This window comes from Cnephaeus nilssonii (genome assembly GCF_951640355.1).
Source record: "Cnephaeus nilssonii genome assembly, chromosome: X".
In the NCBI taxonomy this organism is placed as follows: Eukaryota; Metazoa; Chordata; class Mammalia; order Chiroptera; family Vespertilionidae; genus Cnephaeus; species Cnephaeus nilssonii.
This window is the reverse complement of record NC_137071.1, coordinates 53,591,627-53,616,040: the sequence shown is the minus strand read 5'-3', so window position 1 is coordinate 53,616,040 and position 24,414 is coordinate 53,591,627. Positions and strand designations below refer to the sequence as shown.

At 39.6% G+C, this 24,414-nt stretch overlaps 1 protein-coding gene across 1 annotated transcript in view; it reads right to left on the bottom strand.

Moving 5' to 3' along the window:
• Window positions 1-89: 89 nt before the first annotated feature.
• CYBB (cytochrome b-245 beta chain) overlaps window positions 90-24,414 on the bottom strand; it is a 154,504-nt gene continuing 130,179 nt past the window's right edge. The window contains exons 7-14 of the mRNA XM_079765540.1: window positions 22,207-22,397; window positions 19,183-19,312; window positions 16,577-16,669; window positions 11,675-11,928; window positions 8,487-8,649; window positions 6,724-6,870; window positions 3,987-4,111; window positions 90-2,654 (exon numbers count right to left, since the gene is read on the bottom strand). Coding sequence (XP_079621666.1) covers window positions 2,528-2,654; window positions 3,987-4,111; window positions 6,724-6,870; window positions 8,487-8,649; window positions 11,675-11,928; window positions 16,577-16,669; window positions 19,183-19,312; window positions 22,207-22,397 — 1,230 coding nt within the window. The 3' untranslated portion in view covers window positions 90-2,527. The remainder of the gene's footprint in view (window positions 2,655-3,986; window positions 4,112-6,723; window positions 6,871-8,486; window positions 8,650-11,674; window positions 11,929-16,576; window positions 16,670-19,182; window positions 19,313-22,206; window positions 22,398-24,414) is intronic.

The following is a 24,414-nucleotide window of genomic DNA, read 5'->3' as shown; positions in this document are numbered from 1 at the left end:
AATCTCAACTCCACCGGGGCAGAAAAAAAATCTTTGCTATCTGAATACACCCTTTAACATAAAGATCAACAACACAGACACCAAAAGAGTTCATTAATTTTAATATTGAGTACAGTTTTAATAGTTCTTCCTAAGAATTATCTCCCAGGGACCCCCAGGATAATCACATACCATACCTACAAGCATTCAAATTTCATAAAAGCAATATTGCAAAAACCAAAGAACTAAGAAAAGTCTTTAGAGCCTTGAGATTAAAACAATGCTTAATCATTCTCTCAGTACTTGTTACTAAATGCTAAATATTAAATGTTAAAAAAAAAGATGCACTGGTGGCTTGGAAGAAGCATGAATAAGAAAGCTCTCAAAATGACAACACTTTTATACTCATTTTTTAAAATCTCATAACCAGGATAACACAGGACAGATTTCTCAATTTTGGTAACCATGTAGGTGCCAAAGGGAGAAAACCCTTTAGAGTGCCAGAGCAACAAATGGGGTTGGTTTTATTTATGTTACAATAGGTTAGTGGTAGCCAAGATTCCCAGACTCCTTATAATTGTGGTTTCCCCCTTTCCTCACACTTGGTGTCAAGAATTGAAAACAGGAAGATAGAGCCAGAGTCATTGTAATAGCACAATAAAAATCTGTTAAATGAATGAATTGATATTTAGCATGCAGTGTGAGCAGGCTGAACCTACATTTCTCTATGTGGAAACTTTCCTGAGACATTTTGGGAAGATGACATACCAGGAGCAGACCTGACTTGTTAGTGTCCTGGTCATCCTGAGAACCCAAAAGAACAACTGAGTTCTTACTAGTTCATCCCAGTACCCTGAATATGCTCACTCACATCAAAATTTGTAATAAGAATTTCATATTCAATATCATATGTAATAAAAATAAAATGAGTATGTGCATGCTTCCTTCAATTACATTCAGTACATATAAGACTTTAAGTCTGGGGTAGAAATTGAACAATGTGAGGTCCCTTTCCCCTACCCTAACCTTTTGCCTTTTTAGCTTTTTCTCATTCTTCTATTCTCTTTCCTCTTTCCAGCCCATTTCTTCCAAACCTTGTCTTCTGCCTTTCCCCCCTGCTTACTTTTCTTTCTTCCTCCTTACTGAAGTTGAATAATTCTAAATATCTGTGGCTCCAGAGGGTTGGGTCAAGAAAACTGTTTTTAGTTCACAAATATAAGAGCAGTTGTAAGAAAAAGAAAAAATGTTTCTGGCCATATTAACAATGATTTGGAGACTCTTTTGAACACATAGATATCGAGAACATTCTGTTGAGTGTGAACTTAATACCTACATGATAAGCTGGGTATTTTAGTTTCTAGGATATAAATTTCATGGTGATGATGATGATGACAAAACAATAAATCATTAGTCACACAATAAGAACCATTTTTGTATGTGGGTATTTAAGTAAAACAAGGGGTGATGCTATTTAAAGCAGATGGACATATCAGATACATATTTGTCATAATTCTTAATTTTAAATTCACAAGTGATGGTTGGAGGAGATCATTTCAGTTTGCATTTCTTTCATAACACAGACAGCAAGACTAGAGAAACCAGCTTGAGATACAGTAGAAGGTCCGTTCTCTGCCTCCATCTACCTTATCTCCATGCTTCAAATATGAATGTAAGGGAACCTCCAGGACACCCTATTGGTTACTATCCTTAGCCTGTTCCCTACCTTCAGGAGCATCACGTTCCTTTGGCCTATAAGAGTAACAGAAGTTATTTCCTTAGAGAATTCTGTTTAAGGCTTTAAATTAATTCTACCTTGGCATTCTATGGTTCTAAATGTCTTTTCATTCATTCTTTCAACAGATTTTCATTGAGTATCTATCTACTCTGCGCCAAGCATGATTGTATATGCTGGGTAATACATCAATTCCAGTTACTCTAATATTCTTTTGTAAGAAGAATATCTGAGACAATTAATATGATCTATTGGTAAACTGAATTATGCACAAATGTCAATCCTGTTAATGTTAAGTATTGAGTCACTCTCAGCATATATTATTTCCTTCCACATGACAATAATGAGAACAAAGATGATACAAAATAGAAAATGAATAGCTACTTTCTGGTTTGCTTCTCCCTTTGGGGAATATACAAACCCATTTCCAGGTAGCCTGGTATTGTGGGAAGACTACCAAATCTGGAGTCAGATGGCCTAGACGCATATCAGCTTCATAACCTTCAGGAAGTTACTTCATCATTTGAGTCCCCGTTTGTTTTTTATCCTAAAAACTAACTCCAGGAATCCTTGCCCTACCTTTCTCTGGCACAAGTGATAGGAAAAAAAAATGTTTATAGAAGTGGTCTGAAAACTATAAAGCCCCATTCAAATGCAAATTATCACAATCAAACAATCTGAACATTCCTTTCAGGGAAAACCTTCACATTAGAATTTCTTTTTTTCCATTTTAAAGGGGGAACTTACATAATCAGCTAGCATTATTTGGGCATTCAACAGTATAACCCACATATATTTTCTCATGAAAGAAACCAATTAGAAGTTTTCCTTATTGAAAATGAAATGCACTCCCCGAGGGCCAGACTCAGAGTTGGAGATGCTTTGTTTACTGAGGGTTTCAGCCAAGGCTTCAGGTCCACAGAGGAAAACTCCTATTCTGGTACTTTGGGGAAAGAAAGAAAAGACAGTTTCAGGTTTTGGGATGCCATAGATTACACAGCACCTAGGGCAGTGATGGGCAACCTTTTGAGCTTGGTGTGTCAAACTTCGCCAAAAAACTGAGCATAACTCGGGTAGTGTGTCACTTTGAGGAAAAAACATTATTTCGCAAATGTTTCATCCTCAGGAGCAGCAAATGTTTCATCCTCGGCATGCGGCCGCCTCAGCGGCCGAGTGTCATCAGAAATGGCTATGCGTGTCAGTGCTGACACGCGTGTCATAGGTTCGCCATCACTGACCTAGGGGGATTTCCAAATGGTTTTAGGCCTCAGGGCAGAGCCTCTCTGTTCCTTTGTCTTTTGCACAAATGGCTGGGTTTAGATTGCTCTGTGGGAGAGCTGCTCAGCCCTGTTTGTGAGGGCAGCAGGATACTAAAATGGCAGTTAACTTCCCTGGAAAATGACATTCAAACAAGGTTTATGGAAACCTCTACCATAGAAAAAAATGATGGTGAATTTGTGAGTCTGTGAGCTACTTCCCTTCAGGGCTCTGTGTCCTCCCAAACCTCCCCAGCATCCTGAAATCAGGAACAAATCCACTTTAAGTACACCAACTCTGCCCACAGCTTGGTGTGGCTTTTTCTTTTTACATTTGAGAGTCTGAATCCCTGCAAGGTGTGGTTCCAGACCAGTAGCCTCAGTGACAGCTTTTAATAATGCAGATTCTTGGGCCCCTCCCCAGTTCTACTAAAATCAGTGCCTGCATGTTGAAAAGATCCTCCGAGTGATTCATATGCTCATTAAAGTGTAAGCAATCACCTTAAGGGTATATTTGCAGAGATTTCTTGAGTTTATAATGTATTCCAGCAAGATAAAGGATCCCCACAAAGTTTCCTGATGGCTAAAGCTTTAATGAGTGCAGAAAGGATCTTGGGATGTCTGTCAATTTATGATTTTAGACCCAAAAGCTAAAACTGAAAGTGGGGACAATCTCCTTAATATGTATAAATTGTGTTGAATTAAAAGCAGTAGAGACACTAGTGAAATTTAAAAGGTGAAAGAAAAGAACCAACTTATGGTCCTACTTGGGAGGAACAAGATTCAGAATGTCCAAGGTGGGGGCCTGAGAATCTTTGTTTCTAATAACTCTCCAGGTAATTTTGATGTGATTGAAAGACTCATCTTAAAGTCAGAGATATGTAGAACCTTCCATTAGGTGTAAATATAGGAATCTGGGTAGTTTTATTTTCAATATACAAATATAGACATATTTGGGTGCTGCTGCTTTTAGACAGACCACAAGCCTCAAGAACACCTTGAAGCAGGAAATGCCTTACTTTGGGTGTTGACTCGCAATTGTCTTGAACTCATTATCCCAGTTGGGCCGTCCATACAAAGTCTTTTGTTTCAAGCCTGTGATGACATCTTTCTCTTCGTCATGGTGCACAGCAAAGTGATTAGCCTACAGGATAAGAAATGAATTCAGAAAAAAAAAAAAGACATGCTGTAGAAACATGTTTATTTTTTTCTGAAATATTTACATATCTCACAAAGCAAGGACAAATGACCTATATATATTTGGAGTAAGGCATGCTGTAGGGTAGAAGATAAAAAAGATCAACAGCCCTAGCCGGTTGCACAGTGGTTAGAGCGTCAGCCTGTGTAACCAAGGGCATCAGGTTCAATTGCTGGTCCTGGTCGGGGCTCATGAGGGAGGCAACCAATCAGTGTGTCTTTCACATGGATGCTTCTTTCTCTTCCCCCTCCTCCCTCCATTCCACTCTCTAAAAATTAATGGAAAAAAATACCTTCAGTGAGGATAAAAAAAAGAAAAGAAAAAACTAGGTCTCCTCATGCAATTTATAAACTAGGAGGGCAGACCTTGAAATATCAACATGAATAATCATATTTATAGAATAAGGTATGATGAGTGCTGTGGAAGAGACACAAACATCTCAATGAGAGTAAAGGAGGGAGTTGGGGTGGGAGGCTATAGGATGGTTTCAGGGTGGCAGCATTTGATTCAGTCTTTGAAGTGTGGGTAGGATTCAAATTTTCTGTCTCACTTGTTTTTCTTTTGCTTCTGTATCTCATCTGTTCCATTAATTTCTTTCTTTGCACTAATATATTTCCACTCCCACTTCTTTAGGGGAATCACTAAGATTTAAAACAACCATTGACTAAAATGCACTCATATTTTGATAACATCATGAGACATCAAATCAAGCCTAAAGCTAGTTTGTGTGTGTGTGTGTGTGTGTGTGTGTGTGTGTGTGTGTGTGTGTGTGTCACATATTGATTTCTGCTACCATTTTAGGGAGCTTCAGTTTGAACACATATTTTTCATAAAAGCAGCTAATTAAATTTATTTAAAAATTAAATCAGATTTTACATTCTCTGGGCAGAGGATGAATGAGGTAAGAAGGGTGGTTATTTTGGTTTAATAATCCTGTAGAGACTATTTTTGCAAAGCAAAATAATTCTTTTTCAATACAAATAAATTTCCTATCAAAAACTATATCTGGCTTTTTAAATATCAAAAATGCAAAACAATTTATATATTATAGAGTTTTTTCTGGGTTTCTTTTTTTCTTCTTCTTTATTTTCGTGTTTGTTTTTTTTCTCGGTTTCATTTTTTATCAAGTATTTGTTATTGTTGTTTTGTTTTTAAATTGCAGAAGTTGCATCTTGAAACCACTCTTCTGGACTAGCAATTTTCATGGTCATGTGTCCCTGGCCCATTTGCAACAAGACTCTTCTAAGACTTGGAGAATCTATGCTAAACAATATGCCAAAACCCAAATGAGAAAAAGTCAATTTTCAAGGTACATGGTGCATGGGAAAGATGCCCAAGATTGAGGAGCCACTGAGACACAGGAATAGGCAGAGACTCTTGCTGTAGTTCTTCTCTCAGAGTGACAGCTTATGCTATTTCCATGCAAGTCATTAATGTTTGCTTATTTATAAATGCTATTCTCTTGGAATTAACTTGTTTTAGAGTTTCTCAATTGCAGCTCTTTTGTCATGTAGGACTAGATAATTCTTTGTTGTGAGGGGTTGTCTTGTGAATTGTGGAATGCTTACATTGCTAAATGTCCCTGGAGGGAGGGGATACATACATATACAAACATATATACATACATAGATATGTAATATATATATGTCACCTTTGTTAGATATATTTTGTTTTATCTACAAATGATAATAGCAAACTACTAGAAGTTGCTAAGAGTGCTGCTCTGGAACATTATGACTCTGCTAATTACTAATTGGATGCTCTTGGACAAATGACCTAACTTGTTCTGGGCCTTGGTTTCCTCATCTGTGAAATGTGGATAAGAATAGTGGTTACTTCATAGGGTTGTTGTGAGGTTTCAATTAAACAAACTATATAAACACTAAGAACACTATTAGGGCCTGGCCGGTGTTGCTCAGTGGTTGAGCATTAACCCATGTACCAGGGGGTCACAGTTTGATGCCTGGTCAGGGAACATGCCCAGGTTGTGGGCTCTATCACCAATAGGGGGCATGCATGAGGCAGCCAATCGATGTTTCTGTCTCATGGATGTTTCTATCTCTCTCCCTTTCTCCCTTCCTCTCTCTGAAATCAATAAAAATGTATTTTTTTAAAAAAGAATATCTGGCACATAGTATATGTATTGTGTATATTATAAAACATGCATACACTGGAAATTAAAGGTATGTATGTATATGTGTGTAGATATAAAGAGAGAGAGAGAAAGAGAGCTAATACTATCTTCTCATTACCCTGTGGATCCTCTGGTCTACCTTGTTTGAGACCCCCTGTGGTGGCATTTATCTTATAAGGTTAGTCTTGGCTTTTATTCCTTGTCAGCAACTTAGCTTTGATCTGTTCCACAGATATCAACTTTAAAATATCATCTCAACAGTCTGAATGTGTGAGAAATTGAGTGAGAGTGAATGGGTTGAATCACTGGAATCAATCAACTGTTCTTAGTAAAAACAGTGCAGAAGACACTTCAATAGCCAAAGGGAAGTCAGTAAGCCCTGGGCACTGTGGGAAGGAACTGAAATTTGAGATCTTGTCCTCACCTGTGACTCATCCCAGCCAGTGAGGTAGATGTTATAGCTGAGGAAGCCAGCATTGTTTCTCTCCTGCATCTGGGTCTCCAGCAGCTGGAGCAAGTCTGCAAACCACTCAAAGGCATGTGTGTCCCGGCAGAGCCAGTAGAAGTAGATCTGAAAGAGGACAGATCATAAAGCAGATTATATTTAAACTATAATATAAAATGAAATTCATGCACATTAAAAGGGAATTAATTAGAAGAAATATATTAATATTGCTATTTGCCCTTTCTCTATAATAGAAGTGTCAGAGATGAAAGAAAATTAGTAAAATGTATATGAAAATCTCCTTTCTGTCAGAGTCTGGGGCACACTGCGGGACCCAGAGTCAAGTCCCCGCCCACATGCATGTGCCTGGAAATCATGTGAGACCCAGACCTGGCTGGAACCACCCCCATCAAGCCCCGCCGGGCGGGAGGGCACAGCCTCAGGTCCCCATCAAGCCCTGCCAGATGGGGGGCAAGGCCTCAGGTTCCCCTGGCCCTGGTACCAGAGTGGGGGCGCAGCCTCAAGTCCCCCAGCTCAGCCTCAGGTCCCCCGGCCCCGGCCCCGGTGCAAGGGCACTAGGGCTCAAGGATACAATGACCATTTGCACATTAGCGCTTCATTATATAGGATAGGCCCTATCAGCCTTGACACAGGGATTACTTTCCTCTTCCTCCTCCCAACTTTTTCTTGTTGCTCAAAAGGTTTAGAAAGAAGTTTTTAGAAAGCTCTAGAAATTTGACAAGCTAGTTCAGATGAACCTGCTCTGGCCTTCACATTTGCCAGGAAGTAAATGAATAGCTTGGCTTCAAACATACAAAGTTTAAGAAAAATATTAGCCCAACTCTTTCTCTCTTGGTCTGTTCCTGCCTTCGCAGAATCCCTGGATTCCCTCATACCTCCTCTCAGAAAGACCACTACAATCTAGACTAATCTAGAACCTCAAATCACAGGACTAATTCCCTGCCTGCTACTACCAGACATTCCTGAGTTCCTAAGGAAAAAAGTATTTCTACCCAAACCTTCCTCATATAGAAAATAGAAAAAGGGGAGAATTAAAAGTCATGATAAGTTTAATGTTCCCATTAGAGGTAATATCTAGGGTTATTAGAATGTTTCAAGTTTCATTAAAGATGTCCTTTATCATATAATGAAACCAAATTTACATGGGACAAAAAAAATCCTCTGGGAAATTATTCTGAAGAGTTATCCTAAGAAAGTAAAAGTTACATGAAAGACATGTCTCCTGCCCTCTTCCTGCAACAAAAGTATTGGTAGGCTGAAAATGAAATTGATCCTGGTCACTAACCTAGGATGATAGAAAAAAATATTCTATATCCTCTCAATGGAACATGAAGGAATCATTAAAATGATTACTGTAAAGCCTGCAGCAACATAGAAAAACACTGTTTCTAGAAAATCAGGCCATGATATTTTACATCTGCATTATTTACAATTTTCTAAAAATATGTAAACATGTGGGGAATATTGAAAGAGTATATACAAACAAGGATAGCTATTGGATTGGGGTTGTAAATACTTTCTCTCTACCCCAACTTTCTTTCTTCCAAATTTCTTGTAATATACTATTCTATATAGTAATATACAAATTCAGTATACTACTTTTACTAATGGGCCTACACTTCCCTTGGTCCCTGCCACCCTCAGCCACAAAGGGTCTCTCAGGCTTCACCTGCCAGAGTGTGACGAATGTTCCAAGCCCTCTCAACAATAATGGAACCTACCTTTTTGAGCCTCAGATTGGTGGCATTATTGCAATATTTGTACCAGACTGACTTGAGAATGGATGCAAAGGGTGTGACCCCAATCCCTGCTCCCACTAACATCACCACCTCATAGCTGAACACATCTTCGCTGGCTGTGCCAAAGGGTCCATCAACAGCTATCCTGGAGGGAAGCATAAGAGGAGATGGTTACAGACATATCCTACTCTTCAGAGTGTGATGGGGCACATATTATTCCTAGGGGTGTTCAATATGTCACTTCAAACCAGGATATGGAGCATTTTATTTTGTGAAACAGCTTTCAAGTAACCAACTTAGTATGAACATTGGAGTTGGAAGTAGGAATTCTTAGCTTATTGAAAACATTTGGTAATTCTCAAGGGTATTTTGTTCATCTCCTCATCCCCCTTCACCCACAGCCTCCCCACATACACAGATGTCTGTATTTCTTGTCAGGGTGTCCCATGCTTGAAATTTCTGCTTTTATTACACATTGAAGTAAAGTGAGAAATTTTTACATCAAAACATCTTGTAGCTTTAATGTGTCCAATTTTCATCTGTGTAGTCATTGAGTTATTCAACAAACTTTTCTTCAGCATCCACTAAGTGCCTAATACCATGTTAGGCATATGAGGAGAAGGAGGTAAAATGAATGATATATGGCATTTACCCTCAAATAACATGCACCAATTACATATTATTTTTTTAATTTAATAAATCTTTATTGTTCAGATTATTACAATTTTTCCTCTTTTCTCCCCCAGAGCTCCCCTCCACCTGGTTCCCACCCCACCCTCTGCCCTTACCCCCCACCACTGTCCTCAACCATAGGTGTACGATTTTTGTCCAGTCTTTTCCTGTACCCCCACACCCTTTTCCCTCAGAGAATTGTCAGTCAACTCCTTTCTATGCCCCTGATTCTATTATATTCACCAGTTTATTCTGTTCATCAGATGTTTTTATTCACTTGATTTTTAGATTCACTTGTTGATAGATATGTATTTGTTGTTCATAATTTTTATCTTTACCTTTTTCTTCTTCCTCTTCTTAAAGAATACCTTTCAACATTTCATGTAATCCTGGTTTGGTGGTGATGAACTCCTTTAGCTTTTTCTTATCTGTGAAGCTCTTTATCTGCCCTTCAATTCTGAATGATAGCTTTGCTGGGTAGAGTAATCTTGGTTGTAGTTTCTTGCTATTCATCACTTTGAATATTTCTTGCCACTCCTATCTGGCCTTCAAAGTTTCTGTTGAGAAATCAGCTGACAGTTGTATGGGTGCTCCCTTGCAGGTAACTAACTGTTTTTCTCCTGCTGCTTTTAAGTTTCTCTCTTTGTATTTTGCTCTTGGCATTTTAATTATGATGTGTCTTGGTGTGGTCCTCTTTGGATTCCTTTTTTGGGGGGTTCTTTGCGCTTCCTGGACTTGTAAGTCTATTTCTTTCACCAGATGGGGGAAGTTTTCTGTCATTATTTCTTCAAATAGGTTTTCAGTATCTTGCTCTCTCTCGTCTTCTGGCACCTCCATAATTCTGATGTTGGTACGCTTGAAGTTGTCCCAGAGGCTCCTTACACTATCTTCATATTTTTGGACTCTTTTTTCTTTTTGCTTTTCTGGTTGATTGTTTTTTGCTTCTTTGTATTTCAAATCTTTGACTTGATTCTTGCGATCCTCTAGTCTGCTGTTAGATCTCTGTATAATGTTCTTTATTTCAGTCAGTGTATGCTTAATTTCTAGTTAGTCCTTTTTCATATTCTTGAGGGTCTTCCTAAATTTATCAGCCTTTTCTAGAAAAATTCTTGAAAAACCTTATAACTGTGGTTTTGAACTCTATATCCACTCGTTTTCTTTTCTCCATTTCTTTAATTTGTGATCTGTTTCTTTGTCTCCGCATTTTGGCTCCTTCCCTGAGTTGATAGAGTGGCTTTGTGTGCTAGGTGTCCTATAGGGCCCAGTGGCTCAGCCTTCCCAGTTACCTTAGGTGGACACTCTTGGTGCACCCCTTTGTGGGCTGTGTGCACAGTCTTGTTGTAGTTAAGCCTTGATTGTTGTTGGTATCACTGGGAGGAATTGACCTCCAGGCCAATTGGCTGTGAGGATCAGCTGTGTCTACGATGGGAGAACTTCTGTGCTGGAGACACCCTTATGGGAAAAGACCTGCAAAAGCCTCTGTGCTCAGCTTGGATGGGGCAGAGTCTCAGGGCGGAGCAGACAGCATTGGTTTCCCATCAGCCATGCCCTAATAGGCACCTGTGTCTCAGTGTCCCATGGTAATCACTGTAAGCACCTCTGAGAGAAAGCCGCCCTCGAGTTCCACCCGCTGCCAGACAGTACAGTTTCTCCCCGAATGAGTCTGGGTCCCCAGAGTCTCACCCAGAACTGGAGTTCAGTGCAGTCGGGAGCTTTTGTTTCCCTCCCTCTTGAGAAAGCCAGCCAAGTACTCAGTTGCCTGCCCTCTCCATGCACGCGCCTCGGTACCTCTGCCTTCCGCAGTTGCTCTGAGTCTCAGTGTCCTTTTCTCTTTCCTGACCTTCCAGTTTCATCCCGTATGAGTCTGGGTCCCTAAAGTCTCGCCCAGAACTGGAGTTCAGCGCTGTCGGGAGCTTTTGTCTCCCTCCCTCTTGAGAAAGCCAGCTGCGCACTCAGTTGCTAGTCCTCTCCGTGCGCACGTCTCAGTACCTCTGCCTCCTGCAGCTCCTCTGAGTCTCAGTGTGCTTTTCTCTTTCCTTATAGTTGTAGAATTTCCACTCAGCCAGCCTTCCTGTGGTTCTGGATGATGTCCATTTTGTCTTTTAGTTGTAGTTTTGAAATTGTTGTGCAAGGCAGCAGTTTAGGTGTTTACCTATGCTGCCATCTTAGTTTGTCTGCACCAATTATATTTTAAGAACATCTTTAATATACTATGTTTGCTTGTTAGAAAGGTTAGTATACCTTGGCCTTAATCCTTATATATTGAAAGGAATTTGGGAATGTTCATTGTTAATATTTGATTCAAATATTTTACCTTTCATATAAGATTTATAAATATGTGAACAAACACACCACACACATAGAGATAGCTACCTATATTTGTAGAACCTATGTATTTTGTCAAACTCAGGAGACAGTGAGAGATGGGGGGAGAGGAGCTATTTAAGTGCCATTTTTCCTGAACTCATATGCCTTTGTTATATGTGCTTTGTACTCACTTAGGTAATTTCCAGGCATCTTGAAACTCCTGCTTATCACAGCCACAAGCATTGAACAGTCCCTCTGTCCAGTCCCCAACAATGCGGATATGGATGCTAAAAAAGTCTTCCTCAGGGGCAGAGGTCAGTGTGAAAGGGTGCCATTCCAGCTTGGACACCTTGGGACACTTGACAAAAATATATTGTCCCACTTCCATCTTGAATCCCTTCTTCTTCATCTGTAGCTCAATGGTTTTGAAAGGATGAGTTACCACCTACGGAATAAAACATATCTCTGAAAACTACACTTTCCCAGAAACTTGCCTTTTCAATGTCTGTATGGATAAAGGGCTGAACTAAGATGCCACACCCAGGTCCTTTCTTCAGGGCCAACACAGCATTTCCTGCAGCAGATATCTCTCTCACTGGGCATTGGCCTCAGCTGTAGCCTATGACCAATGATGAGCTGATGCCTAAGAAGAGAGCCTTGGCTCCTCTCCTCAATTTGGGACAACTCCAAGGGGCCATACTAACTCCAGCACTCTCTGTAGGATCATCTGAGGCTGCAATTGCAACCATATTTAGGGTCAGCTTTTTCCTTTCCTAATCTTGCCTTTCTTTTCTTTGATAGGTTCATCTCCCGAGCACATGCTCCAATAAACCTTCTACATGTAGCTTTCTATCTCAGAGTCTTACAAGGGAATTGAACCTAAGAACCAGCTTATTATCATGTTTGTTTGTTTTTCTCTAAGAAGTCAAGGCAGGGACTAGAAACAGAAAGAAGAGATGGTTTCCTGCTTAGTCTTCCTGTCTCCCCAGGGAATGAGAGCCTTAGCATCTGGATAGAAGAGGAAGAAGACCCTATTGGTGAGTTATAGCAACATCTCCCAAATCAAGGCTAACTATGTTTATCTGCCTTTGTCCTGAGTCACACCTCAAACCTGTCTGACTCTAGGCATTGTTTCTACATTTCTCCCTATTTGAGGAATACACTATCTTTCTCAAAGCCAGGCCCTACCTACCCATTGCCATCAATCCGTATACATGGAATTTGATAACATCTTTGTTTATAATAGCAAAAGTGGGGGGGACAGTACAAATGTACATTAATTGGTGAGTCAGTAAATAATTTTTAAAAATAGGACACAATAGAAAGCTTTCATTTCAATACAGAAAGTAATATATTGTTTCTTTGATGATTCCTGAAAAGCCTAGGACTTCATATGTACAACTAAAAACAAACTAAGAGATATACAAGGAAAGAGAAATCAATAGAAAAAATAGCAGTTTCCCAATGTTGACTAATCTTGCTGAGCTTTTCTTTTCACCAGTGAGGAAGAATAGAATGGGAAGTCCTTTTAATAAAAATTGCCAAGCATTTTGAAACTTGTGATTTAAATATATCTTACATGATAAAGCTGTAACCAACTTCCCTTCATCATTGAAATAGAGTTATAAAGCTTCATTTTGAAAACAGAAAATCAAAATTTATCAAGATTATTTTGAAAATTATGTTTACCATGTTGCAATATTGTATGGTGAAACAAATTTTTACCATATAGCAATTTTGCTACCATAGGCAAAATTAGGATTGAATTTAATAAAATGTACTAGGGACAGCTTTATCACTGGAATACTTATAGATCATGCATTGTTTCTTATGTGTGTTTATATGAGAAGAAAATGAGTATCTATTTTCTTCAAAAGAAAATAAGTTTGCCTTAGAAATATGTTTAAGGGAATACTTACTTGGTTAGTCAGTTCTAGTCTAGTAAGGGAAATTTTGATGTAGCTCTTTTTTGTTGATCTGTGGGATTTTTCTTATAGTACAATATAGGTATCATAAAAGGAAAACTTTTATGACTTTTTGTATTTCCAGATTTCTAATGCCCGATGGACCATCTTTACTATGACCTTCCTTAGTTGACAAGAAAGAAAAGTTAGGGTGAAGGACAGGAAGAATTTGTGCATATTGCAAAAATAAGCCATAATAGTGTTTTGGTAAATACTTTTTGAACTGAACTGAATTGAACTAAATTTTATTTGACAAAAATAGTCTTGTTTTCCTAGCCAGTGTGGCTCAGTGGTTGAGCATCGACCTATGAACCAGTAGGTCAGGGTTCAATTCCTGGTCATGGCACATGCCCGGGTTGGGGAATGGATTCCTAGTTGGGGGCGGGGGAGAGACATTCTGGAAGCAGCCAATCAATGATTCTCTCTCCCTCTCCCTTCCTCTCTCTGAAATCAATCCTACCTAATAAAAGAGTAATATGCAAATTGACCCTAACTCTGCTACACCCACAAGCCATGCCCACCAGCCAATCAGGAGCAAATATGCAAATAAACCCAACCAAGATGGCTACAGCCACAGGAGGGAGGCTTGGGTTTTCCCGGTAACAAAGGAAGCCAAGCTTTCTGCATGCCGTTGCAGGCCTAAGCCTCCACTCAAGGCTACAAAGTTTCAATTATAGAAGGTAAACAAATCCAAACAGAAATGGTGGCAGCCACTAAGCTGGAAAGAGCGGGAAGCTTGGGTTTCCCACGGCAATGGAGGAAGCAAAGCTTCTGCAGCCCTGGCTGGCTTAGGCCTCCGCTCCAGGCTACAAAGTTTCAATTGTAGAAGGTAAATAAATTCCAGAAACCAGGGCCTCTGCTTGGGTCGCCAGGGGGTGTGGCTGGCCTGCAAACCACCACAGGCCCTTCACCCAGGCCACCCCATACCCCAAGGGAACCCCACCCTGATCTGGGATACCCTTCAGGGCAAACCAGCTGGCCCCCACCTGGGCACCAGGCCTCTATCCTATCTAATAAAAGAGTAATATGCAGATTAACCATCACTCCAACACACAACATGGCTGCCCCCATGTGGTCAAAGATCCTGCCCCCATGTAGACACAAGATGGCCACCACAAGATGGCCAGCAGGAGAGGGCAGTTAGGAGGGACCAGGCCCACAAGGGAGGGCAGTTGAGGGCAATCAAGCCTGCAGGGGAGGGAAGTTAGGGGTGACTAGGCTAGCAGAGGAGGGAAGTTGGGGGTGACCGGGCCTGCAGGGAAGGGCAGTTGGGTGGGACCCAGGCCTGCAGGGGAGAGCAGTTGGGGGGAGACCAGGCCCCTAGGGGAGGGCAGTTAGGGGCAAACACGCTGGCAGGGAAGCAGTTAGGAATCAATCAGGCTGGCAGGGGAATTATTAGGGGGTGATCAGGCTGGCAGGCAGAAAAGGTTAGGGGCAATCAGGAAGGCAGGCAGGCCAGCAGTTGGGAGCCAGCAGTCCTGGATTGTGAGAGGATGTCCGACTGCCCGTTTAGGCCCGATACCACCAGGATCGGGCTTAAACAGGCAGTCGAACATCCCTCGAGGGGCCCCAGATTGGAGAGGGTGCAGGCTGGCCTGAGGGACACCCCCCACCCCTTCCCCTCCTTGCATGAATTTCATGCACCGGGCCTCTAGAATATACATATTCAGCATATATACTAGAGGCCAGTTGCACGAAGATTCGTGCAATAGACCTTCCTTCACCTGGCTTCCGGCACCAGTTTTCCTGCCGGCACCAGTTTTCCTCTCAGCGATTGTGATGGGAGCTGTGGCGGCCTGTGGCGTGGAGTGGGCGCTGCAGCTGCCCCGCCCCGCTGGCCGCCTGAGTCCCTCTCAGTGATCCCCCTGACCCGTGCCTCGGCCACCCGGGTCCCTCTCAGTGATCCCCCGCCCCGTGCCTTGGCCACCCGGGTCCCTCTCAGGGATCGCCCCCGCCCCGCGCCACCAGCTGCTCGGTCTGCTCAGTGATCGTGATCAGAGCGGCAGTGGCCCCCGTGCCGGCCGCTGTCTGGGTACCTCAGTGATGGGGGCGGGGCAGTGCATGGGGGCCGCCATCTTTGCTGGGTTAATTTGCATAGCACCCTGATTGGCTGTGGGCGTAGCGAAGGTACAGTCAATTAGCATATTACTCTTTTATTAGGTAGAATATATATATATATATATATATATATATATATATATATATATATTCAGCATATTGCGATATATATATATATATATATATATATATATATATATATATATCTTGCCAACAATATTATATATTGCAACCATATTTAGGGTCAGCTTTTTCCTTTCCCAATCTTGCCTTTCTTTTCTTTGATAGGTTCATCTCCTGAGAACATGCTCCAATAAACCTTCTACATGTAGCTTTAAATATATATATTTAAATAGTCTTGTCTGGTGTTTCCTGAAACAATAATAAGTTTCTATTTCTATTTATTTAGCTGGATATTATTTATTTATGTAACGATGAGAAGCAGCATAGATTATTGGGGAGAAAACCACTATATACTTGAGCTAGGAGACTCAATTCTTTTTTTTTTTAATAAGACAAAGTTTATTTATTTTTTTTTTTTGAGACTCAATTCTTGATGCAGTTTAGTTAGTAACTTGCTTAAGACTATGGGCACTTTAATTTTTTAGTCTATGATCACATACAAAGCACAGAAAAGGAGGTAAAGGGACCTGGGAAGCTATCTCAACCTCAACCAAAGTTCCCTGGTTCTTTTGGCATCTGAATATTTTAAGGCTCAATGTATGCTCTTTTGCACTCCTCTTGTTTCTCCACTCTTAACTAATCACATTATCATTTTATGTCCCTCTCCTACACACACACACACACACACACCACATTCATTTACACAAAACATTTGGGTTCATTTTTCAACAGAAAATGTGAACTTCTAGTTTATCCAGTTAAAAGTCCAACCATTTGATTATCAAGCTAAGTGCATTGAAATTAACTAGTTCATCTCTCTGTTCTAAGCTTAATAATAATTTTTTAAAACTGAGTAAAAAAGAGCTCTGACCAATGTTATAGAGAAATTGGGGAGATTTTTCCATGCTATAGTTAGATTCTATTAGTAATTTTTAAACCAGCTAATACCTTGGTGATGACCACCTTCTGTTGAGATCTCCAAAACCGTACAAGCCTCTCACAGAGGTACAGGAACATGGGACCCACTATCCATTTCCAAGTCTGTAATCAGAAAGAAAGATTTTAAAAAAGGGTGATAGCTAATAAAAGATTCACGGGGACAAAACATTTTAGAAGTCAAGATAAACTTTGTAGCCTTTTAAAATAATTTATATTAGTAAATGTGTTCTATAATAGAAAGCAAAAAAAAAACATCTAAAATTAAATTTAAACATTGAGCCAGTAAAAATGAACATTCTCCAAGGTCATATTGTGGAACTGTGCAAGGCCATAAAGTTTCATATCTACAGTATGAAACTTTCCAAAGAGGAACTGTGCACAAGAATGGGATTTCCTCCTAGTATTGCAACAGCAGTTGCAATAACCCTACAGCAGAGCAAGGTTGGTTTCAGAATCAACATTTCTCTAAAAGATAGCATTTCAGCAACACCGTATTTTTAATGCAATATTGCAAATGCTTTCAATTGTTATGTAGTCAAAATGTATTCTTTTGCAAGATGAGAAATTTTATGTAAGAATTTAACTGTTTCTCCAATATTCTGGTAAGTTCCTAGGAACTATGCAATGCACTTGCTGAATAGGGACATACCCACAGATTTTCAGATTTTTTTAGATTCCCCTCTTGTCAGAATTGGTGGTGTCTCAGAACACTAGAATTACCTTATAGCATTGTTGGCTATATGGAAACATTTATGCTAGATAAATTCATTCCTGGACTCAGTAAGTTAGGTTTCTAGTTTAATACCTGAAGTAGTAAAGAATTTTAGAAGAAAATACCATCTAAAAGATGACATTCCAGAATGGATTCCAAGAAGGAAATAAAACTACGAAGTGCTTCTCATACTCTCACATATGATCTTTCTATTAAATTATTTTTTAGAAACTATTTATTGGAAGTTGAGAGCACCTAATTTAATACCTTAAGTAGCAAAGAGTTTTAGAAGGCACTATCACCTAAATGTTCCCCTCTCTAGCCACAGTTGAAGAATATCTACCCCAAAAATCAGTAGTGTTCTGTTTCTGGCCTTTGTCTTCATGGCACAGGCTTTTAAAACAGTCTGGGACCATCTATCTATTTATTGGGTGCCACCATGGGACTCCATTGAATGGAGCCAGGTCTTGGACATTGCCTCTAATATCCCCCAGAACCCAGAAGCTCCTCTGAGGTAGATGCTTGTTAAGATAGTAGTACTCTGACTCCAGCTGTCTTCAAGGAAATGTGCCTTCTTCTAGCTTATAAAGAGAACCTGAAATTCAGTTCCCTTTTTATAATTTCTGTTGATGTCTGCAGGTAGTGGGGACAGTTCACTGAGGTGTCTGGTTGTTTTCAGTATTGAGCAAGGATGCTTAAAGATGTTAAGTCTCGGAGAACATGCTGTGTCTAAAGGAAGAGTAGGCTTATATTAGTAGAGTAGGAAAAAAGAAAAGAGGGAATGAAATGAAATGGGAAATTTACCATTATATTATACTGGGCTTAAGGAAAAAAATAATAATTCTGCTCAGAAGTCCTATACAAATGTTGATTTTTTTTGGCTAGCTTTATACCAATGGCTAGCATAATAACCAATAAAGTATACTGCTTTCCAAAGTGGGTGAGGGGTATGAACATCCCAGGGCCCACTTCTAATTCTATAGAACAGAGATATTAAGATTACACAAAATGGCCCTGGCTGGTATGCTAAATGGTTAGAGATTGGCCCATGGACCGAAGATTGCTGGTTTGATTCCCATTCAAGTGCACATACCTCTGTTGCAGGCTCCATCCCAGGGTCCTGGTCAGGGAGCAAATGGAAGACAGCCAATGGATGTGTCTCTCTCACGTCAATGTTTTTCTCTCTCTCTCTCCTCCCCACTCCCTTCTACTCTCTCTAAGGGTCAATGGAAAAAAATATCCTCACTCCTGGGGTGATGATTAATAAATAGAAATAAATAAAAAATAAATAATACACAAAACGGAGTTCTTTGGAGCTCCCAACAAAAGAAAGTAAATGTTTCAGCATGTTTCCTCTTTGTCACCCTTGCCACACTCCCACCGTACCATGCAATGCCATTGCATGTTAGTATGAACCTGGCTGTCCAACCTTTTTTATGCCTCATTGACAGGACCTCCAGATGCCTAAAGGCAACCCTATGTGTCACCTCATTGATTTCCTTCCCAAATCCAAAAAGACTTACTTTCTAGCTCCTTATACGTGATTATCTAAACTACCCAACTCAGCTCATGATGGAATTCCTCTGAAATCATTAACTGGTATTATTGTGATCTTCACATCCAGAAGAGAAAAGATAGAACTTCTTGATCCCAAAGAGCACTTTGAAAAACAATGCTTTTCTGATTTTTATTTCAGGACGTTCATAAAAGACCAATGCAAAGTTTACTTTTTAAGAAATAATTCTATATTAACTTCAGTAGAAAAAAAAGTAGATACTTATAACATTCTAACAGTTCCATGACATTTATAATGAACAACTCCATGGCATTTGTATGTATTTCTTAGACACAGTTTGAAGATTTTGGTAATGAAACTGTAACAGCAACAATGAATTGTACATACCATAGGAGGGTTGCCATAGAACTGAGGGACTGGGCAGTCCTTTGTTTTCCCCCAATCTGAGATGTTTTGATAACATATTGTTATATTGTGCTTCTGCAAACTCTCTGGGGTCTGCCCACGTACAATTCGCCTGGAGAGGAAATGTAAGTACAGATCATTTAGTAGCAGGAAATTAAGCAAATTTCTTGACAGTCTGGGCATATTTTAATTAATCCTCAACTGAGAAGATGCTTTTATTGATTTTAGAGAGTTAAGAAGAAGAAGAAAAACATCAATGTGAGAGAGAACCATTCATCTATTGCATCTGTTGCCTCCTGTACTCGCCCTGACCAGGGATCAAACCTGTAACTTAGGTATGTGCCCTGACTGGGAAATGAACCCACAACCTTTTGGTTTATGGGACAAAGCTCCAACCAACTGAACCACCCAGCCAGGGCTGGGCACATTTTAAGTATTCTAATATTGGTCTTGTACTTTTCACTAAAATGTTATATCTAATTGCTCCTTCCAAATAGATTAAAGAAAAGGAAAGAAAATATATGATCTTTAGCAGTAGAAAAAATCATGTACAATGACACAAATAATATTTATATGTAACCTTATAAAGGAGAAGTTTTAGATTAATATATGTTTTCTTAAAGGGAGCATTTGTGCTTCTGTTTCTAGAATTATTTTCATTTATAAACAAACAAAAAACTACAAATCTAACAAATCAACTGCTAACCCATACAGTGCCTTTGTGCAGTTTAGAACAAGATGCTCCCTCTGTGAGGCCAGTCCTACAGGCAAAGACCTTGGCCAGCAGAACATGGGCTAATTTTATTCCTCTAGAGCAGGCACCTTTGTATAGTTGACAAACCCTGCAGTTATAACCAATAGCCATGAGGCTTGGTACAAGTGCTTTATTTGCTTCAAAATTGTCTAAATTAAACCAAAAGTTTGAGTTCAATTTAAGATGACTTAACTTTGTAGAGATTAAGACATTCTCACAGACATGAACACTAATGGTTTCTCCCTTGAAGTGCTCAGAGCCCATTCACTTCAATAAATACTAATTGAGCAGCTACTAAAACTTAAGACAATACAGGCTTAGTGGGATATAGCAAGGGAGGCACAAAGTTAAAGAAGTCATGTCCCTGACCTCAAGAAACATAGATAGCAGGGTCTTCAGAACATGTAATAAGAAGAGAAATAGAAGGTCCTTTGTAGAAGTTTGTTTAGGGATCCAAAATTTATTGTGCCATTTGTGATATTCTGATAATGTTTTAATTCAAGGTCATTAACCATCCTTTTCTATCCCTAGATCTTGGGGAAGAAATTACCATGTATTGAGCATCTATTATATATCTGGCTTAGGAAAAGGCACTGTATCAAATTATCTCATTTAATCCACATAACAAACCTGAAAGGTAAGTATTAGTACTCCCATTTCACATATGACAACAATGAGGCTTAGAGAGACTAAGTAACTAGAAGCAGAATGATCTGGTGAAAATAGTTCTGGATCCAAGCCAAGCAGCCTTGCTTTCAAATCCCAGGTGAACTTGGACAAAGTATTGAACATCATTTGAGCCTCAGCCTCAACTATAAAATAGGTACACTAGGACCTCATCAAATTTATTTTTACTATCAATTGGCATAATGCATAACAAATTCCAGATACAAAGTAAGCGTCCAACAAATGATAACTATTTAAGTTCTTAATGCCCACGTTTACATGGAGAGAAAGAAATGGAAAAATAATTTTATTGTCTCCTTCTCGATGCCAGGATCAGAAATTAGAAAGCCTGGATTTTAAACCCAGTTCAGCTATTACCTAGTCATAAGACTGTGAGCAATCAGTCCACCAGTATAAGTAGTAGATAGAAAATGGGTAAATATTACTTCTCTGCCTGCTCTAAGAAATATGCTTATCTATGAAACTATATGAATGTACAATTGTGGAATTATTAAATAAGAGAGGGGGCATTTTTTTTTCTCTAGGGTTCTCTGAAACAGCTGGATTATGATCAAGTCTCATTTAAAGATTCTCAATTGTACTTTGAAGAGCTGAAATTTAAAGTAGCTATTCCCTTTGCATAATAAAAAAAAAATCAATGCAATTCATTACCAAAAAAAAAAAAAAGAAGAAGAAAGAAAAAAAGAAAATATCCCCCCCCCCCCAAATCTTCTGGCAATATGGGTAACACATTACAAAATGAGGGTTGAAATTACAAAAGAATAAGAGAAACTGTTCATTTAAGATGACCAATATGGCAAACTCTTCCAACCACAAGTTCTGGCACTGTGTCTCTGAGGTGCCTTAGACCACCTAGGCTCCAATCCCAACTATGCCACTTACAAACTGGGTGGCCTGGGCTACAGATTTTACATTTTTAGTCTTGTCCGCCATCTACAATTTCCCCAGGAAATGGGTATAATAAAAGCATCCCTACCTCTTGGGGGTTAAAAGAAACATTTCATGTCTATAACAAATACTCACTAGAAGTTAACCCTTACCTTTATTATATTAGAATGTTTGAAGGCAATACCATGTATTTTCCTTCTAAAATTCTTCACAATGCCTGGATCAGTTCTCATACACAGTAGGCAATCAATAAATGATTGGCTTGAATAACAACTTTCAACTATAGCAAACCTTTTCAACTGATTAATCATTAACTCTTTTAGTTTGGGGATTTGTCTAATATGTTAGTAATTAAGCCACAGGAAACATTATAGCAGACATACAAGACTGTATGAGCACTCTCAACATGTTTTATATGCTTGCAAAGATACTCAAATTGTTATGTATTTTTAATTTTGCTATAAATAACAGCACTGTGAATAGCTATAAATTTAGTGCAAGAAACTAAAGTGCTGCTGAGTGGTTTCTATCACACTGACCTCTGTTGTCCCCTCATATTCTCTCAGAAGACAGTTGATCACACACAGATAAGGAGGTCACTGTGCCTCTAACAGAGCATCACACCTGAAAATGAAGGTGTGACATAAAATACTTGGCCCTGGAATTTAAACACTCACTCAGCTCCATGGATGGCGAGACCAATGAAGAAGATCACGAAAAGATGGTGTGTGTACCAAAATACTTCAAAGTAAGACCTCCGGATGGTTTTGGTAGAAGAGGTGATAATTAATATGAGGCACAGTGTGACGACAATTCCAGTGATGCCTGCCAACCGAGTCACAGCCACATACAGGCCTCCTTCAGGATTCTATTAAATGCAAATACATATATACATTATTTGTAGGCTCTCAAATCCAGGAATACCTATATATAAAGTGTCCAGTGTATAGGGCAATAGGTATTTTCATTCCCCCTTTACATAATCCTAATAATCTCTCACAGAGGGATATAGACTTGGAATAGATATTTCTCACTTTCAAAAAGTCTTATGTGGTTGAGGTGTCATAGGAAATATGAATTGATACACTGAAATAGTTCTAAAGGAGTATCAAATAAAGCAAATCAGTCTACTGGCCTAAAGATCTTGGCCTAAAAGGAGCTCAAGATCTTTTTCCCTTTGATTTGGAAAAGGCCACAGTGCTTTGTTTGCAAATTCTGGGTATATCTAACATCTTAGGTTGCATTTCCCCAAAGTAGACCCTGAGATCAGGATTCATAGGCAAGTGATTTAGAAAGGTTGTGATTCAGAAGAAATTGGTAAGGGAATGGATAATAGGACAGGAAAGATGAATAAGTCAAGTAAGAGGGTGATCTCAGGCCAAGTCTTATAGAGGGTAGCTTTCTTCTGATGTTGCAGGGAAACTAAATGGTAAGTTACAACTCAGAGTTTATCCTGACTCAAGGCAAGGAAGCTGGGCTTTCATGGCCTGCATCCATCAGTTATTGGGTAAGGGCTGCCCAGCGAGAGGTAGCTATCCAGGTCTTTTTAGCTCTCTGAGCTTGTGGGTAAAGGGACTCCAATAGCCCAATAGCCCCAGGGTGGTCCTATGAGGAAGACACACTTATACAGGAAATTGGAAGTGAAAGCACACAGAATGGTGGGGCAACACAGACACAGTAAAAGTGATCCAAAGGGATCTAGGCACAGTTGGGTTGGCTTGCTTACCTTGTATGTTCATAATGCCACCCTTATATATGATTATACAAAAACAATGAACAATATAAAAGCAAAATATCCCACACATTACAAAAAAAAAAAGAGTTTCTGTTTTGTTTGATGTTATTTCATTCTGTCCCTAAGTAGATGAGCCAATTTTTTGCATGTCAAGTCCAAGGATAATTATTTCTTCAGAATTAAGGGACTTTTCTTATAATCTTTTCTAAACAGAAGGAAACATGTTTGAAATTTGGTGCACAGAGATGTGATTTGGCCATTATCCCAAGCTACTGGGCACATGAAGACCACTTGGAGCTTCTCCCTCTGAGTGTAGGAAGCTTCAACAACTGCTGGAAGGGGAGAAGACCTTTCCTGTGGATACAAGTGGATCCCCCTGGAGAACTGCTGTTACTCTCAGTGCACTGTACATATCAAGAAATGACAATTAGCAGACATAGGAGGACACACCTTAGATGCTGTAGGTAAAAAAGAACAAAAGTATAACACAGTTGTCACCTGGCAGCTGGCCTGGTACTCTCACCTAGACCAGAGTGTTCCCTATATCACAGAAACAATTTCATAGAATGCCAGCGTCATTCTGTGACTGTTACAGAGTGAGGCAAAAACAAAACCACTCCAAAATCATGTCTGAACCAGTATAAAAAACACGGGTGACTATTGCTTTTTATCTATTAAATATTTAGCCCCATTCTATTCCCTTGTGCCCCCTCGAAAGAAATGAAGATACCCAATCCTAGAACTACCCCCAATTCCTGACCATACCTGATCAAGAGCAAGTCCTTGCTTACTTAAGCCTTTCCCAGATTATCTAACGCAAGCCAGGTCCTATAACAAGCCCCTCTTAAGATCCTTCTAAGATGCCCCAGACTTCCTCATGGTGTAAAGTCTCTTTTGCTGCAGCAAGTAACAAAGTAATAAATCCAACTTTACTTGTCTAGATATGTATTCCTGGCTTTTTGTTGGGCCTTGTCATGGGTGAGCCTTACCCACACAGATTCTCATAGGTTAGCTTAAGGAACTGAAAAACATCTAGTGACCCTCCACACACGGGATCAGGAGTGTGGGAGACATTTTCTCTGTACTCACTTTCTTAGAACCTACAGACTTGTTAATCTGATAGTCAACTTTTGTTGTTCTAGCCAAGGAA